The sequence below is a fragment of the Rhipicephalus sanguineus genome, unplaced genomic scaffold (assembly GCF_013339695.2).
Source record: "Rhipicephalus sanguineus isolate Rsan-2018 unplaced genomic scaffold, BIME_Rsan_1.4 Seq216, whole genome shotgun sequence".
In the NCBI taxonomy this organism is placed as follows: Eukaryota; Metazoa; Arthropoda; class Arachnida; order Ixodida; family Ixodidae; genus Rhipicephalus; species Rhipicephalus sanguineus.
This window is the reverse complement of record NW_023614789.1, coordinates 420,189-437,300: the sequence shown is the minus strand read 5'-3', so window position 1 is coordinate 437,300 and position 17,112 is coordinate 420,189. Positions and strand designations below refer to the sequence as shown.

Genomic DNA, 17,112 nt, shown 5'->3' with positions numbered 1-17,112 from the left:
AGGTGCCCTCGGCTGCCATTATAATAAAAAACACCAGCGTTGGCCATAACTCTGTACATTCAACAGACTTCAGCAACCACCTGCCCCTGCCCCCCCCCCCCCTCCATCCAATGCGCATGCCTATGCTAGTAGGAATCTGATAATTCCTGCAACAGCTCCTAGGCCCAATGGCAACAGCTCTTGGCTTGATGTTGCTAAGTGGAGCTCAGTGGCTGCCTGCTATCATAGCTGCTGAACCATTCATGTACTGAGCAGAATAAATGGCAGATAGGGCATATAATGAAAGCATCATTTGCTGCCATGTTTTGCATTCAATGAATAAAAAATTAAAGTTCTCTTAGATCTTAAAAATTTGGGAAGAGCCAGACCAAAGTGAAAACCTACCAATCCAGCGAAAATCAATGCTCGTACCTCACTCTTTAGCAAACATTTTTCAATATACAGAACAACATAGGCACTTTCAACAAAGGAAAATGATGCAAATGATATAACCAGCTTCGATATGGTCACATATTAAGCAGCATCAAATGCACATCCGGAATTGCAAGTACATGAAAACTTTTAACAGCACTAACAACAACGAGGCACTACATCTAATTAAGTGCAAAAGTTCAAGGCAAATGGTAAAAAGCATAAAGTTCAAGGTAAATGGGCACTACATAAAAAACTCACATTATTCCAAACACTAAAGCATCACAAAGGAACAATAATAAAAAGTATTCTCACAGAGATCCATGATGCTACCATCCTCAATCAGATTAAAATAATAGCAATAATAATGCCCAGTTAAACAACATATAAAGTTTGCCACAATTGAAGCAAAGTAATATTTCGCCCACTGGAAAACTTACAAGGATGTTTGGGCTAACAAAATAATTCTGCCTCATTCTTTACGCTCTGTGTTGAACAGATTTTAAGAGAAAACTTATAAAGTATATATATATATATATATATATATATATATATATATATATATATATAATATATAATAGGGAATAACATTGTAACATGCCATTTAATGCTTTCAAAATCACTGCAACATGCAAACATTTACAACGGCTTTCATTTGCAAGTTACAGCACTTGCATCAAAACAACAGCGCTGTTCATTTTTTTCCAGAGGGCCACACCTCAGCCAAAATATGGCAGCTACAACAACATAGGAGCATTTGTACAGAGACTCAAAGCAAAAGCTAGAGCTTAAGTAACCCCCTTAAAACTTGTGGACCACCTCATGTGAATGACTTGGCATTATATACAGACATCTTTACTAATGCATATGCGAGGCCTTTGCCCACATTATCAAATAGCATATCCAATTCGCACATTGCAAAACACAATGTGAAGCCTTGCAAGTTACTTCGGCACGCCACAATTTGGGTATAGCATTGCAAATATTGCACAGATTTTATAGTTAAAATGTGACATCATGCCACACAGGCCATCCCCTTCCTAGCAAATCAATCTTGCCATTTCCTTTTCATTGCGTCTACAATTAACAAATGAAAACGTCAGTTCTTGCTTGGTATAATCACTTTGAGATTTGAATATGTATTAACAAATACTTGTGAAAGGTGTACACCCAACAGCAAAAGTTTACAGGGCGCTGGCTCCACTAAAAATGCAACTTTTGCTCTGTTGCATAACGCTTCTGATCTAACGTGTGACTGTATAGGTTGCAGTACCAACTACAGGCTGGAACATTTATTTAGAGGTTATCTTTCCAGATAAAGCGACAATAAAGCTTTCTTAAAAATTTCGCGTCCCACAAACTTTTGCTGTTGGTGCACATGATGCCTGGTTTTGAATTTTTACGCTTTAAATTACATCACTGTGATAAGTGCTTTGATTCCAGCCTACCAGACAGAGCTATAAAGACGCAGAATACCTTGCTAAAGGTCTTCCTGAGGAAATGAGCAGCCTGCTGTAACTCTTTTGCATGCACATGCATGATGCTATACTAAATGTGTACATTACAGAATTGACACCACACATGAGCCAATGATTTAAGAGCAAGCAGTCCACTTCATAGGCGCTGGTCTTGTTGATACAACATACATCCCACTAAAGCATTAAAAATTCGTTTGTACATACATGATGGTCATGTGGGAAGGACCCACTCTGTTTATGGTATCATCTTGGCTGCTTTTTTTGCACCCAAGCAAACTACTGTTTTCTGCACTTATGTCTTGCAGCTAGCTCAAAGTATGAAAAGCTGGTTTATGCGATTGCAGCACAAAGTAATAGCCCGAAACGATACATAATGGCAACAATATTGTGAGCAGAGTACACTGCCACTGACCATAAGCAAACCAAAGCGTGTGGAGTGAAGGAAGGAATGTTTCAGGAACCACTTGCTGGGCAGCCAGCCATGCTAAAGAACAATCATAAGCAATAAGCTCAGCGATGCTATCAATACATTAGGACATACACAAGTGATGAGGGCATGTTTATGCTTGGTCCACTTCATCTAAAACTAAGATGCTCACCACTAAGCTAAATGAGAGAATCGTTTCGAGCTGGCATCTGCGCCCACTTTGAGAACAGCACTCAAATGAACATGGCTATATGCCATCCCAATGGACAGGCAAGTGCACTTCTTAAGAGGTGATATGAGAGACGCTTAAGCAATGGTGATTACAACAAATGCCAAAAATGCAGTGCTGATGTACTCAAGATGCAGCACTGCCATTTCAACAACAAAAATGGCACCTCAATTAGCAGCAGAGGATGACTGGCGGAAAAGTTTCCTTTGTACAGTGTCTCAGGTCCATACATATGTGCTTGGGCTGTCCAGTCAATGCAACTGCCAGACATGCACCATTTGAACAATGGCCCATTGTCGCAGGATAGGGGCGAGTGCATTTCAAGAAGGCACATACCTGCTATGCTTGAAGCTAGCTTCTACAGGTTATCCCTTCGACCTTTACGTTTCAGACATTTATATCTGTCAAGAAGCACAGAACCGATTCGAAATCATTTGCAGTCTTCTGACAAACCAAGCCATCTTTGTTGCGCTTTGCCTTCACAGCTTGAGTCAGTGAGTGCTGCAACCTTCACTAAGTAGCACGATTCTTCTTGGAGAGCAATATACAGCTCAGGCAGCTGTAGGCCTAAATTACTGTGACAAACCCATCAGAAATGCAAATGTTTACTGCACTCTGAATCCTACCTTCGTAATGCTTCTGAGTGAGTGCCCCTTCCAAACTAAGAGTTTTAGGCACCAGTAAATGTTCCATGCAGACGAGGTCAAAAATTGAGTCTTCTTGTCAGCCGAGGGCCAGCTGCAGATGCAACCTTTTTACTTCAACATGCGATCTGGCAAGGACCACAGTTATAAGCACGAGAGATGACAGATGCGGTATCTGGCCCGTAACCAGTCACAGTGCAGCCAGCTGAGCTTGGCCCTCTTCAGATATCCAGCAGAAAGCCCACCTAAGCAAAGAACAGAAGTGGCCATTCTTGAAAGACTATCAACATGTGTCAGCATCTACGCACATTCCGCTTGGTCCTTGCTTAATGCCAATAATAATAATTTCTAGGGTTTTACGTGCCAAAACCACGATATGATTATGAGGGATGCCATAGTGGGAGACTTCAGGTTAGTTTCGACCAGCAGGGGTTCTTTAATGCGCCCTAAAGATGAGGACAGAGGTGTTCCTTGCATTTCGCCCCCACTGAAATGCGGCCGCCATGGCCGGTAATCGAATCTGCGCCCACGATCTTTGCAGCAAGACACCTTACGTGCTAAGCTACCGCGGTGTGTTTGCTTAATGTTAAGCATGCTCAACCTATGCTGCACAAACACTCGCAACACACCAGTGATGCTTTAAATTTTCTGTAAGCAAAGTTTTTGACCTCACCTCTGCAGCAACTTACCACCCATTTTATTTCTGACATCACCGACAGTGATCTATCTACAGCTCACGCATCACCATTCGTGCTTTTCAATGTGAAAGTTGTCCCTGACAGTACTGCTGATTTAGGCAGAGGTTACCTTGGTAAATCTATAACATACCTGGAGCTACACATGCTCTTTCAAAGTAGTTATTTTAGTCAAGAATGTAACCCACTTGTGTAAGGGTTGCACCAGTGTAAGGTCCACAGCTCTTAATTACAGAGGGATATTTTAGAGCACGATAAATAATTTTTAGCATTTTTTGGAAACTAGGTTCTCATTCAGCAGATGGGAAAAGTTGATCACTAAGCCAAAAATCAAAGGTCAATCACTTCTTGTTGATGTCAGTGTGATCACATGAAATTCATTTTTTTCCTTTGTGTTTTGCATGTTTTGGTGGAGAAGTCCTAAGATCTTGCTAAGTTGACTCTTTGGTTTTATAATGCAATATTGTCTTTCTGTGCAAGCAAATGACTAGACCCTAAGAAGCAGCCTCAAAGTCCATGACATCATGGCAAGCTGGTTCAGAAACTTCCGGGTGGCTTTGCCACCAGGCCGTTGTTTTGGACTTTTGTCTATCTGCTCGGGTAAGAAAGTAAGTTCCCATTATTGCCATGAAGCAACAGATATTAACGCAATGAGACTGAAGTGGCAGTGTGATCCAAGCTTGCCCAAATGTTAGCCTGCTGCATTATTTGTTCAAAAATTACCCATTGGTCAAGAAGCACTACAGCTTCTCCTTGTGCATCAATTCACGGTTCACCCCCGAGCAACCATTGCCCACTTTGTTCTTAGTAGTCACAGCTTCTTCAATCACATTAAAGGGGCTACGTAACACTTTTTCAGCATGGTCAGAAAACACTACCGATCAGTAGTCGAGGCTCCTGGGAACATACGAGCCAAACATTATAGCGCAGCACGCGGCATGGAATTTACAATTAATTCTCAAAGGCAGCTAGAAATCACTTGCTCTTCTCTCGACAAATGATGCCATAAACACAAAGTCCACGGCCAATGACTGATTTGAGCGTTACCAAAAATTACCGCTTAACACTTTCGTGAATGCACCTATTCCTATCGTTAGTATGCTAATGATGACTTCAAGTTCAAATTATGGAGCTCTCTGAGCACTTCTGGACAGCTAACACCATGCAAATGGTAAAATAGCACATTTTTTATCAGTTTTGCTTGTGAGTTTCTTTTTTCCACCGCAGGCAGATTTTTAGAGCTCGTTCGCAGTCAGGGAGGTGAGCGCTAATGGTTTCGCTTATGGCGTCGACGTCGATCGCAGGTGCTCCACTAAAACAGACAATTTCCACAGATTCTGATGAATCTGAGCGTCAATCTCTGAATGATGGTAGCAACACAGGCATGGAACGTGACTTCGGTTCGTTTGACTTCAGTACGGGCGGTGATAGTGCGTCAAACCATCCAAGAACATCAGCAGTTATCCGCCGGTAACTTTTGCTCTCTCTTTGGGCCATTTTATTGCTGCCGCGCGTTGATGTAAACGTAGCTGGTGTGTACTAAAGGTCACAGCTTTTATCTGGAAGGTGTCAACTTCGTTTGGGCGGGAGCACTTGGCGCCGGCTGCAGAAAGAGTGGAGTTCTCTCCGCGAACACGGCGCAGCGTGGGCCTTGACCTAGCGCTCCGGAGTGCCTAACTATCATTTGATATGCTGTGCTTAGTATCAATCAATTTCTGTGGCAAGAAAAAAAAATTTCTTGGACACCCAAAAACCGATTTTTCCGTGGTCACGAAGGTGTTAATGAAACCATTCGATGATTACTTGGAAAAGTGTTGCAGTGCCCCTTTAAGATCATCACCACCATTTCATAAAAGTGGCCTAAGCTGGGGCACTGACACCATATGCAGAAAGTGGACCCTTGCTTCTGTTTCAATTAGCTTTTCCCAACAGATGCTGGCTCTCTTGATATTGTTGTCCGAAGGGTGCTCCATAGTTTTACATAGGACATTCTCACATTCTGCTGAAACTAGAATGACACGAGTGTTTTGATGTCTACCGTGAACAGCTCTTCTAAATTTGTGGTACTACCAATATACTAGGCTAGGGCGAATACTCAAGCGCTTAGAATATTCTAGTGAATATTACAGTACTCGAATTCACTTCGACACGAATTTATATTTCCGAAGTTTCAAGCTACAGTTAAACCTGGATATAACGAACCTCTATTTAATGAATTCCTGGATTTAATTAATTTTTTTCCTTCCCCAACTCCATCCTCATAATAGAAGCCCACGTATTTTTTACCTCCATGTAATGAAGGCATTGTGGCAAATGACCTGGGTGTAACGAATTTCCATGCTCATCATTCATTATTTTGAGCAGTAGATCTGCCGAAAATTCAGATAAATAATGCATAACTTTCGCAATTGCTAAAAAAAAAGGCAAGCGGCGATCGTGAGAGGAACCAGCGCCTCCTCTATTTTTCAGTGCCTGGGCGAACGCTCTCCTCGGGCCATCGCGCGCGCACTCCGCGTCCGCTCGACGCTGCCGCGTGGTGGCACTGTGCAAGTAGACTACGGGAAGCTGGCGCTGACCAACCACCTGTATCACGAAGCTCACGAATTCGTGTTTCCATCCGAGTTTAATTGCATTTGTGCGTCTTGCAGGCTTCACAGGTACAGGGGGATGGAAAGAAACGCGAACATAGCAGCGCGCTGTTTTCATCACGCTCTAACCGTGGTGGCAATAAAAAGATGCTAGATGTAGTACCAGTAGCAACGTTGCCTCGCGATCGCCGCTATGTGCATGCAACGCTGACATTAGGTCCCGAAGCTGAAGAATCGGAGCCCATGGACACCACACGTGCTACCAGCGAAACAACCGACAATCATTATGTACAGTGTCACAATAAATGAGTGCACGAGGCTGAGCAGGCTGCTCCATGCGACAAAAGCGTCCAGGTCGACAGCCATTCGGCCTCTACTTTGCTCACTACCGAAAGGGCCAAATGGAAGAGAAAAGAAAGAGAGCTGAGGAGCCAGATGAGGCTACAACAATCCGTCGACAAATACAAAGACGAGCTCAAGCAACTGACAACGGGCTGCGCCACTTTTCACACCTTTCACATTGGCTCAAGTTGAGAGTCGGCACTACGACTTTATACTCGAATGACAGCGTCTGTTCACACACATCGGTCAGTGTTGCAGGAAGCGCGCGGCATATGTAGCTGTTTATGTTTGTTTTTCGTACCACCACGATTTAACTGGTTTAAGGTCTGAAATGGTGGAATCACTTGGCATAGTTCTTTTTCTGGCACCAGCTGTTGCTTTCTCCCGGAGGCAACAAACGTAATTCTCAAAGCTTTACGAAGGGAACGGGCAATCACGTATATCCCTGGAAGCAGTCTAGTGACATTTCATGCTATTTAGCACATGAACTCCATCCAGGCTTGCGTGTAGTGTGCTACACCAGTAGATGGTAGCACGCATCGGGGAACTTTAAGCGCACAAGCTTTCATTATTAGCTCTTGGCAAATGCTGCTTTCGAAAATCGACTTTCAGACAATCAAAAATCGACTTTCAGTCAAGCGAATGTAACGGTGACAAAACAATTTTCTGCGCATCACTGGCATGCGCTCTGTAGTATCGGGCTAGCATACGACGCGTGAGCGTCTTGATCAAGTAGCCGCGAAAGACACATGCCTTCGAAATTGGCTGGTTGCCCAGAACGACAAGTGCTTCAGTTTACAAGTTTTCATTATACGTTAAACAACGCGAATATAGCCAAAAACTGAACCATACAGCAGCTTCGAATGCAGCCACAGCATTTGTTTCCGTGAGCGATGACGCGACAGCTTGTCTACTACGGTGGCGGCGCCCGGCAGCTAAAAGCCGCACTAACGCCGACGGTCGGTTTCCATTGCGCTCCGCTCCTTCGCCCAGGCACAGAAATTAGAGAAGGCGCTGGAGGAACGCATGCGAGAGCAGTGAGCCAGAGCAGACGATCCGGTGTGCTATGATGATGATGATGAAATTCGCTAGCTCCCCTAATGCTGCTCTGTGGCAGATCTCGAGTTTTTTTTCCCTTTTTTTTCACTTACGCATCGTGACACCAGGTGTCGCCTCTGTGCGTACCTGATTTTGTTTGCTTTTTTAGGCTTGTGCATGTTTTGTTGTCATTGCATCGTGTGTGAGTAGACGCGACACGAGCCTTAACGCGAGTGTCAATGTCAGCAGTGTGTATTGCGCGTTTCTCACAGTGATTGTTCGCTTCGAAAATGAGTTCGGCGAGAAAGCATAAAGTTTTGTCTTTCGAGGACAAGCTGTCGATCGTCAATGCGGTCGCCGCTGGCAAGGAGAAGAAGGATGTCGCTGCGCGATTCAACATTCCTGCTAGTACCCTGTCGACTATCTTGAATGCGAAAAACAGCATCCGCAATGCAGTAGAGTCGGGCACAAGCTCGAAGAAAAAAAGGATGAAGTTGTCAACATACGCCGATGTGGACAAAGCCGTGCTTATGTGGTTTTTGGACACACATGCTCGAAACGTGCCCATAAGCGGTGCCATCCTACAACAAAAGCGAAGGATTTTACTTGCATCCTGGGCCATGACGACTTCAAAGCTAGCAACGGCTGGCTGCAAGGATTTAACAGCCGAAACGGAGTTGTTGGGAAGATCATTAGCGGTGAGTGGCCTCCGCCGACAACGATGCTTGTGCATCGTGGGTGGCCGAGGAGCTGCCTGGCGTTTTGAGCTGCTACGAGGCAGCTGACATTTATAACGCTGATGAAACAGCTCTGTTTTATCAGATGCTGCCTAATCGCATGCTGGCACTTAAAGAGAAGACTGCCACGGAGGCAAGCAAAGCAAACTCCTTGTGACGGTTTTGCTTTGCGCCAACAGCGATGGCAGTTACTACAAGCGGGCCCCGTTGGTTATCGGGAAAAGGGCCCGGCCCAGATGCTTCAAGGGAACAAAGCGAATTCGGTAAAGTATGTGGCCAATTCAAAGGCGTGGATGTTGCGGGTGATCTTTTCCATTTGGTTGAAAGACTTCAACGAAGACATCAAGAAAAAAGGCCGCCAAATCTGTTTGCTGCTGGACAACTGCTCTGCACACCACGTTGATGGCCTTCAGCTCTCAAACATAGAGTTGATATATTTTCCTCCCAATTGCACATCCCTGATACAGCCACTGGACAAGGGAGTAATCAACAGCTTCAAGAGCTGCTACCGCCGTGATAGAAAAGGTTCTTCTGGACATCCATTTTGAACGGCAAATGAAGATCAAAATTTATCAAGCCGTCGAGATGATTGACACGCCGTGGCAAGAAGTTGCCGCTCAGACGGTTTCAAATTGCTTCGCCATGTCCCAAATAAAGGTCGTTGAAGCTGGAATTTGTGACAACGAAGAGGAGCCTGTGAATCCAGCGGATGTAACCGAATCGTGGGATGCGCTACGTGCGAACGAGGGAGTGCCCGACGACGTCGAACTTGGCGTATTTCTGTTTGCTGACAACGGCACCGTATGTACTGAAGAAATGTCAGACGTGGAGCTTGTTGAAATGGTGCAAGATCACAGTCACGACGAAGGCGCATCAGAGAAAGATCCACTGTTTGCCGCGCCTACCGCGAAGGAAGTGATGGACGTATTGGATGTCTTGCATCGTGCTGCCAGTGCGCAGGATGATGAAGCTGCATTTCATGAATTAACTTCTTTGGAGCGCTGCTTGATGTCATCATATATGAAGAAAACACAAGCCAAAATAACGCAGTTTTTTTCTTTTGAATAAATGTGAAAGGCGGGGTCTCCTGAAGTGATGTCCATCTCGTTTTGGTTTTGTTTTGCATGATACAGTCCAACCCACTTATAACGATCCCAGATATAACGATCTATCGGTTATGACAACCATATTTCGGTGAACTTACGATTTTCCTATGCTACCCATTGAAATTGCGTCCACATATTGCGAACATTTTTCAAAGCCTCCTACTTTTATAACGAACACTTCAGACACGGTCGCGGTAAAAATATGGCGCATATACAAAGCGCAAAAAAAGTTAAAACAGGCCTTGTAAAGAGTGAGAGCGGTGCGCGCTCGCGCGTGCCCCGCCCCAGTTTACTCGCAACTAAGATATCCCTGATCGGCAAGCACCGCACGCAGGTTTCGGAGGCTGCGAGCGAGGTCGCTCACTTTCCAGCCTTTTTCTTCAGTGGCAGAATGGCAGTGAGGAAAAAAAAAAAAAAGGAGGCAGCATGAAGCCTTGCGGTCAGCTTTCGCACGGTAACCTTTCCTGATGCCGTTCTCTGCAGCTACGACTGCCTACGATGAACCAAACAATGCCTTGGAACGCAAAAAGGCATGAATGCAAGAAGTGATAACCGCAATACAGTCAACTGCCGATTTTTCGGACGCCCGATTTTCCGGACATGCTCGAAATTCGGACGCTTTCGCGGCACCGTCACGAGCCCCATAGACGTCAATGTATTAGAACGTCCAAAATTTCGGACGCTGAAACTCTTCCGCGCCCGATTTTTCGGACTTTCTGCCCAAATTGCAGGTCCGAAAGGTATTATTTGAAGCCCCACCTGTGCCGCGTCTATCATCTCGTAGGTTCAAACCAGCGCTTTCGCGAGTCGGTCTGTTTGCTACAACAGCAGAGTCCGAAAGTCAGCTTTGCCGCAATGCCGAAGCGTTATGGGGTGAAGCAGACCAGAAATTCCAAGGGCCCGCTATCGCGGCGCCGTGCGGCGATGTCTTTACGGATAAGCAGCGGAAATGCACGGAGGCGTGATGGCGGCAGCTGGCAAACGCGCCAGTACGACTTAATCGCTGACAACCCTTACGATAAGCATCTTCAGTTAACTGCTCGGTAGTGCACGTGGCCTAGCGCAGTTGCATGCGTACTGCACGCATTTAATAGGCGGGAATCCAAACGCGCCGCCATTCCTGCTGCCTCTTTGTGCGAGACTGCCAAGTGCGCCGCACAGACACGTTGCCTTCACGGACGAAGCCAGCTCGCCATTGCCGCGCCCGTGTGCGGTCAGGAACAAATTGCGCATCACGAACCCTTTCATGATAAATGCGTGCGTATGATACAGCAACAGTACAGTGACGGCGTCAGCTTAGTTGGCGATGTGCTGCACACAACTAGAAACGATCGGGTTACATGCGCACACGCATCGGGAAAGCCGGACGATTCGTCCGCTCGTCCGCCACAGTCTTTGTGTTCCGCGTCATCGTTTTCCAAACGATCCATGCGAGAGAGCCGTAATATATTCCGCGCTTTGCTGGTATCAGCGGCGCTCATCACGAGATGCCAAAGTGGCGGTTGGCACGTACGTAGTTAGCGGAGTTCGCGGCAGGTACCGATTGTATTTGCGAGAGTCTGGGCGCGCACCAAAATGCCTGATAATTGCACTGGGAGGCATTAAAACTATTTCGGACGTGGCTGTGGCGATTTGACCGCTTGACCGGAATAAAAAAGCATGAATTCGTTTTTTCGGACTGCCCGATTTTTCGCACGATTACTCGGTCCCTAGGGAGTCCGAAAAAATCGGCAGTTGACTGTAACTTTCCGTCGCATAAAGGTCCACTGCGTCCATAAACTCGTCCGCGCCACTATGTGCCGCCGCAAAAGGTCGTTCGTCTTTTCGGTAACGGCAGAGACCCGGTCGATCGGTGATAACGACTTCCGCGCGATTGCGGCGATGCCTTCGCGGATAAGCATCAGAAAAGAGCGAAGGCAGGTGGTGGCCGTCGATGACATGCAGTTAGACTAGGGTTGCCACCTTTTACCGAAAAAAAAAAACCGGCCTTCCAAGGGGGGGGGGATTAAAATAATGTTGAACAATAGACGCTATGTCAATTCTTCGGCATGCAGTGCCAATTTAATGTAACATTGCTTTCATTGACCCAAATAACCCAATGCACAAACAAAAGCCTAAAACCAATTAGCCTAATTGCTGACATAAAAGTACCCGTGATTGGAAGGACGCTTCGCTTATTAGTCTGAATGTGCTGCACTGAAAAGGAACCACAATGCTTCGTCCATATAGAAGCTCTTCTTTGCGTCTGAATCCAATAGGCCACTCGCATTATAGACACAAAGAAACGTTAAAATGTGGCCTCTGCCGACAAAAATGTCGGATATTCATGTACCATACACGCGCAATAATATGCTCTATCACATGATCGCTTGACTTGAAGGGATCCCAGAAAGTGGTTGACTAAATAGCGTAAGAGTTTTGGTGATTGACGATAAATATTTACCGTCGTAGTTGTTGAACTACGCGGTCGGGGACTGACTGCCGGTCAGTCCCGACCGCGCAGGTGGAATTCCTCAGTCAACACGTGCTGTCAACACGGAGAAGAGTAAAAAAAAAATACTCGGGATACGATGAGCAAAAACCGGCCAATGACGGCCGGTCTTAGGTGCGGACCGGCGACCGGCCCCTTGTCAAAAAAACCGGCCCTGCCGGTCCAAAACCGGGCAGGTGGCAACCCTAGTTATGACATATAGCCGACAACCTTATATCACAGTCATCTGTAGATATCTGCTCGGCTGCACGTGTGGCGTACGCCGTACACTGTGCGGATTGACGTCGGTACGAGCGCGCCATGCTGCCGTTCGCAAGTCCGCCGCCGCCGCCGCGTCGTGTGAGACCGCTTTAAAGTGCGCGTCGCTTTGTAGAAATGAAAGTAGCTCGCTGTTGCGCCGGCACGGGCACCGAAAAACGTCGATGTACTGACAGAGAGCGTATACTGCGTGTCTGACTAGGTGACAACTCAAGTGCGCCGCGCAACATCGTGCAGGGCCGCGAGCGCATCGTACGTAGAGTTGCGCGTTGCTTGCAAAATGCTTGTTTTCCGCCGCGTTGAACCAACAGGCTACTCGCCGCACCCGTGCACGGTCCGGAGTGAGCAGGCACGAAGAACATACAAACACGCGCATACGGCATACAGCAAGCGGCCCGGCAGTGACTCCGCGAGCCAAGAATGCGACGCGCTGCACGCAACTAGCCAAGGATGATCGGCTCCACGTCGCGGTACCGCGCTTCGGTGAAACGGTGTCAGTTGATTGCAAAGGCGGGTAATTCACTCGTGAGCACGTAGCGGGCGTCGCTTCACGACGCAAAAAGGCTTAGCTTGTCACCGAGGGGTTGTTAGCACTTTAATAAAAGTGCACAGAAAAAAAAAACGGCTTGGCCGATAAGTGCACGTTTTTGAAGGCGAGTCCATATACAACGAACTACTGATATAGCGACCACTTTTCGCGACACTTTCGAGTTCGTTATAAGCGGGTTTGACTGTACTTGCAGATTTTCACGTGAAACTGCATGTAACGAAAATCTGTATATAGCGAAATATTGCTGACATTCGTCAATGTCGTTACATCCAGGTTCAAGTGCATTCGAAACAAACAAATAGACGTATCTTTACTGCATGGAACTCCCCTGAAAAGTGGTTTGACTGCAGCATGGGGCCGCTATGCCGTGAACGATCTATTCAGAAAAGATGTGCACTGCCACGAAGCAACGCTTCAAGGTTAAATGTACTATTGCCTGCACCCCGATTAATTCCTTTTTAAACTTTGAAAGTGTGTTTTACGGGCTAAGTACAGCAGATCGTAAAACGTAACATATTGTACTGCTTACAGCTTGCACACTACCACTATTAGAATTGCTATGACTTCACTTTGAAGCAAAAGTGATATTCCCACAAGCCTAGTCCTAATCCTTAAAAATATTGTGCAAGTTTGTTGGGTCATGACGAAAATGCTCAGTTTTCTTACAACATGCGATATATACTATTGAACTATTTCATTCGAAATTATACGGCCCAAATAACTATTCGCTTCGCACCTCAAATCCCCCCAATTCAGCATTCCCTACAACATACAAATTTCACAAACATGCCTCTTACTACAACTGCACATTGACGTACCTCAGACTGTAGGTCAGGGGGCAGCAGGTCAACGGGGCGCATTCCTTCCTTGTTCAGTGCTTCTACTGGTGCACCATGGTGCATCAAAAGGCGCACCAGCCGTTCTTGCTCTTGGCCAGGGGACCGGCAAGCCATGTGCAGCGCTGTGTCGCCCACATTGTTGGCAATGCAAACCAGCCTGCTGGGACTGTCCGCATTAAGCAGCAGAAGCTGCAAATGACACGAACAATGCCAATGGGTTTTTTCTTCTTGAAGAAAATTGTTGGCAAAGCATTTCCATCATAATAATAAGCCCATATTTCCGCAATAAGAAAACAAGAAACTGTCCTTTTCAGCAGCAATATACACATTTGTGTACGTGACTTGCTTTTGCCAATTCATTCCAGCTGTGGCAAGAAAAAATCGTGAACTTTAAGCGCAGGTAAATGAAATTTTGTGCTTACCAACCTTGGCTCCGTTCCATTTTAGTCTGCAGGGTTTTACAGCACGTAACCACTTTATGAAGGCGCAGCCATGTTCAATGCTGGACATTCAATCTAGCATCCCCTTTAAAGGGAAGCTTTTCAGCTAACCTACCCACACCTCCCTATCCATGCTGCCGGGGTACTGCTGTCTTGGCAAATAGCTCATGTGCAGGGCAACACTCGAATGGACTTGTTAGAGATGGCACCTGCAGTGGCACCACTATCAGCTACAGCTTTGGTAGAAAAAGACTCTCGAACACAGCACACAAGCATGTTGGTGGCCAAGGAGAAGTGGGAGGCTCAGCTGTTTCACTGGAGATGCTTTTCAAATGAGTGTGGCCACGGTCATCTCAAGTGGCGATCTCCAGAGGCTTGCATGTAGCCACACACAGGGTTTGTGAAGGTTTAAAGGTAAAAGTAAAGGTTTTAAAGGCTATTCAAGGACTTTGAAGGCCCTGTTAAAGGTTTCCTAAAGGCACTCAGAGTGGAATCCCAAGTAGTAGCAATATTTTACTACCATATTTTCTCACACATAGCTCGCCCCTGGATATAAACTGCACCTCAACTACAAACTGTGGGAAAAAAAGATAATAAAAAATTCCTGCATACTGTCTTGAAACCATCTTCCTTGCAGTACTGCAAAGCAGTGCCATGAAGCTAAATTGCACATCAAACCTTTATAAACCCACAACCCAACTTTAGCTCGGAATGTTCTGTATATATTGTATGGGTTATATGGGAAAAAATACAGTATAATGTTTCTGAAAGACTATGGATAGTTTTTTTTAAATTTGAATTACAATACTGTATGTACATATTATGCCAAATTAGCCGGGTAGTGGCCAAACATAACTGAATAAACATGGCAGCCTTGATGTATTTCACACCATATGGCACTCCAAGCACATGCAAGCTAGAGTTACTGTATATGCTACCTTTAGGTAGCAGAGTTGCGCCAAGGTACGCCATATTGGGCTTCGAAGTTTTGCGGGAAAGCCACTCACCACCCGCGGAGCCGCGCTTGCGCGACAGTGTTGGTTTATGGCGGCGGTTTTGGACGCCCGCTTCGAACTGAATTTAGCGTTGATGTCGCCGGATCTACTTCTTTTGTAGCAAACGACTGTGTAAAATGGCTTCGCTTGCCTTCAGGTAGCTTCGACGACCGAGTATTACGAATAGCTTAGCCTAGTTTTCGAGATCGCTTACCATTTCTAACGACCCTAGGCCTAGCTAGAAGATCGGTGTAACAAGTCTGCAAGATAAAAATTTTCACTTTGGTGTGCGGTTCACATTTATTTACTTTTATGTTACTAAAAAGAGTAGTAATATTGCGTCGTGCGGGAATACAGGCGAGAATTCCAAGTTTTTTCTTTCACTTTTTTTACGCATTCACCCTCCTCTAGGTGGCGCCACCGTCCCAGCTTGGGCACGTAAACGCTATTCCGCTAAACTAAAACACCCTGTCCACAACGAACGTTAGCGGCACGGTAACGATATTCCCTTAACCCCGCTATCACGCTAACGCTAAAATATAACTGTCTAATACAGCAGCACCGATGTCAACCACCCTGAGCGGCCCGGAATCTGCGGAGTGTCAGCGTCGCCTGCGAAGTGTTGGTAGTGTTGGCTTCTCCGCAGCGCAAAGGAGCCACCTATGACCACGTGACGGCACTCGGCGAATAGCGTTGCTGGAATCATCAAAGGCAGGGCGAGCGGCGTCCGGAAAACAGTGGCGCAACTCTGCTACTTAAAAGTAGCATATACAGTTAACTCTAATGCAAGCATGGCTTTTTGAGATCAGTGCATGATACTCAGAGACGGCATCGCCCGCAGTGAAATTTGGACAGCCCTAGTGGTCCCGCGACCTTGTATGCCTCGCGTCCCTCTCAACTTTGTGAACAGTCTTGAATTAGCCGAAGTATACCAAATCTGTCTGAATCAACAAGAGTTTCATGCCATAGGCTTACTTACATGTATGACGGGACCAGACTGAGCGTCCCAATGAAATGATTTCTGAATGGGGGCCAAGTTAATTAGGTTTTACTGTAATTGAATTACATGACATGCCAAGTAAGAAAAATAAACGGTTGATTCATGCGTGTTTTCTCACTACACTATGCACCATCCATAAAAGAGTAAGTAAACTTCTTTACTTGAGCTTAGAGGTCTTTTAGTTTTGGACCAGAATGGACGGATGGTGGGAAAAGGTTTCGGAACAGCCACACATGAAAGACCAACTATAGCTGCTACATTCCAGTGGCACAGTGTTGTGAAGTTGTTGCCTTGGTAAAGTCTAACTAACACGTCCATGATAAGATTGAGAGAAAGCTGCCTTCTGACGTCATGCAATGTTTTCCAGCAAAACACGCTGTCATGTCTCTCACTTAGCAAACAATGTCCTACATTTTCAGTGAAGCTAGACACTTCAAGTAAACCGTGTGAGTGCATCCACACGGGTGTTATATGTGCATACCTGGATATGTGCATACCTGGAGATATATATGTGCATACCTGGACAAGGTCCACCTTGTGGTGCTGGGCGGCATAGTGCAGGGCAGTCTCACCCACTCGGTCCTGCAGGTTCAGCTGGGCATTGGTGGTGGTGGCCAGCAGCTTGACCACTGTGTGGCTGTTTATTATCTCAAATGTCGCTGCTGGCCTTGCTGCTTTCAGTACACAGTTTCCCTCCATGGGACAGAACTGCCAGGTGAAGCGGTGTGCGCCCTAACACACATGCAGGCAGAGACATTCCATGCAATGATTGTAATTTCTGTCATACAGGTCAGCGCTCTAAGAGCTAAGATTCTTTTGACAAGTGAAAAATGTCAGAATTGCC

General features: G+C 46.0%; 1 protein-coding gene across 1 annotated transcript; it reads right to left on the bottom strand.

Moving 5' to 3' along the window:
- Window positions 1-2,783: 2,783 nt before the first annotated feature.
- LOC125756586 (B-cell lymphoma 3 protein homolog) lies at window positions 2,784-16,967 on the bottom strand. The gene is made up of 3 exons (XM_049411475.1): window positions 16,788-16,967; window positions 13,813-14,022; window positions 2,784-3,434 (listed from the first exon to the last, which is right to left on the bottom strand). Exons 1-3 carry the CDS (start codon window positions 16,965-16,967, stop codon window positions 3,411-3,413), a joined length of 414 nt encoding a protein of 137 aa, XP_049267432.1. The 3' UTR covers window positions 2,784-3,410.
- Window positions 16,968-17,112: the final 145 nt, after the last annotated feature.

What these genes read in the sequence shown, in the direction of transcription:
- LOC125756586 (XM_049411475.1), bottom strand. Translation starts at nt 16,967, where the DNA reads ATGGAGGGAAACTGTGTACTGAAAGCAGCAAGGCCAGCAGCGACATTT. An exon ending in ACAAGGTGGACCTTGTCCAG is followed by an intron (nt 14,023 to 16,787) that starts GTATGCACATAT and finishes TGTCATTTGCAG; the next exon opens with CTTCTGCTGCTTAATGCGGA. An exon ending in CCCCTGACCTACAGTCTGAG is followed by an intron (nt 3,435 to 13,812) that starts GTACGTCAATGT and finishes TTCTTTGCTTAG; the next exon opens with GTGGGCTTTCTGCTGGATAT.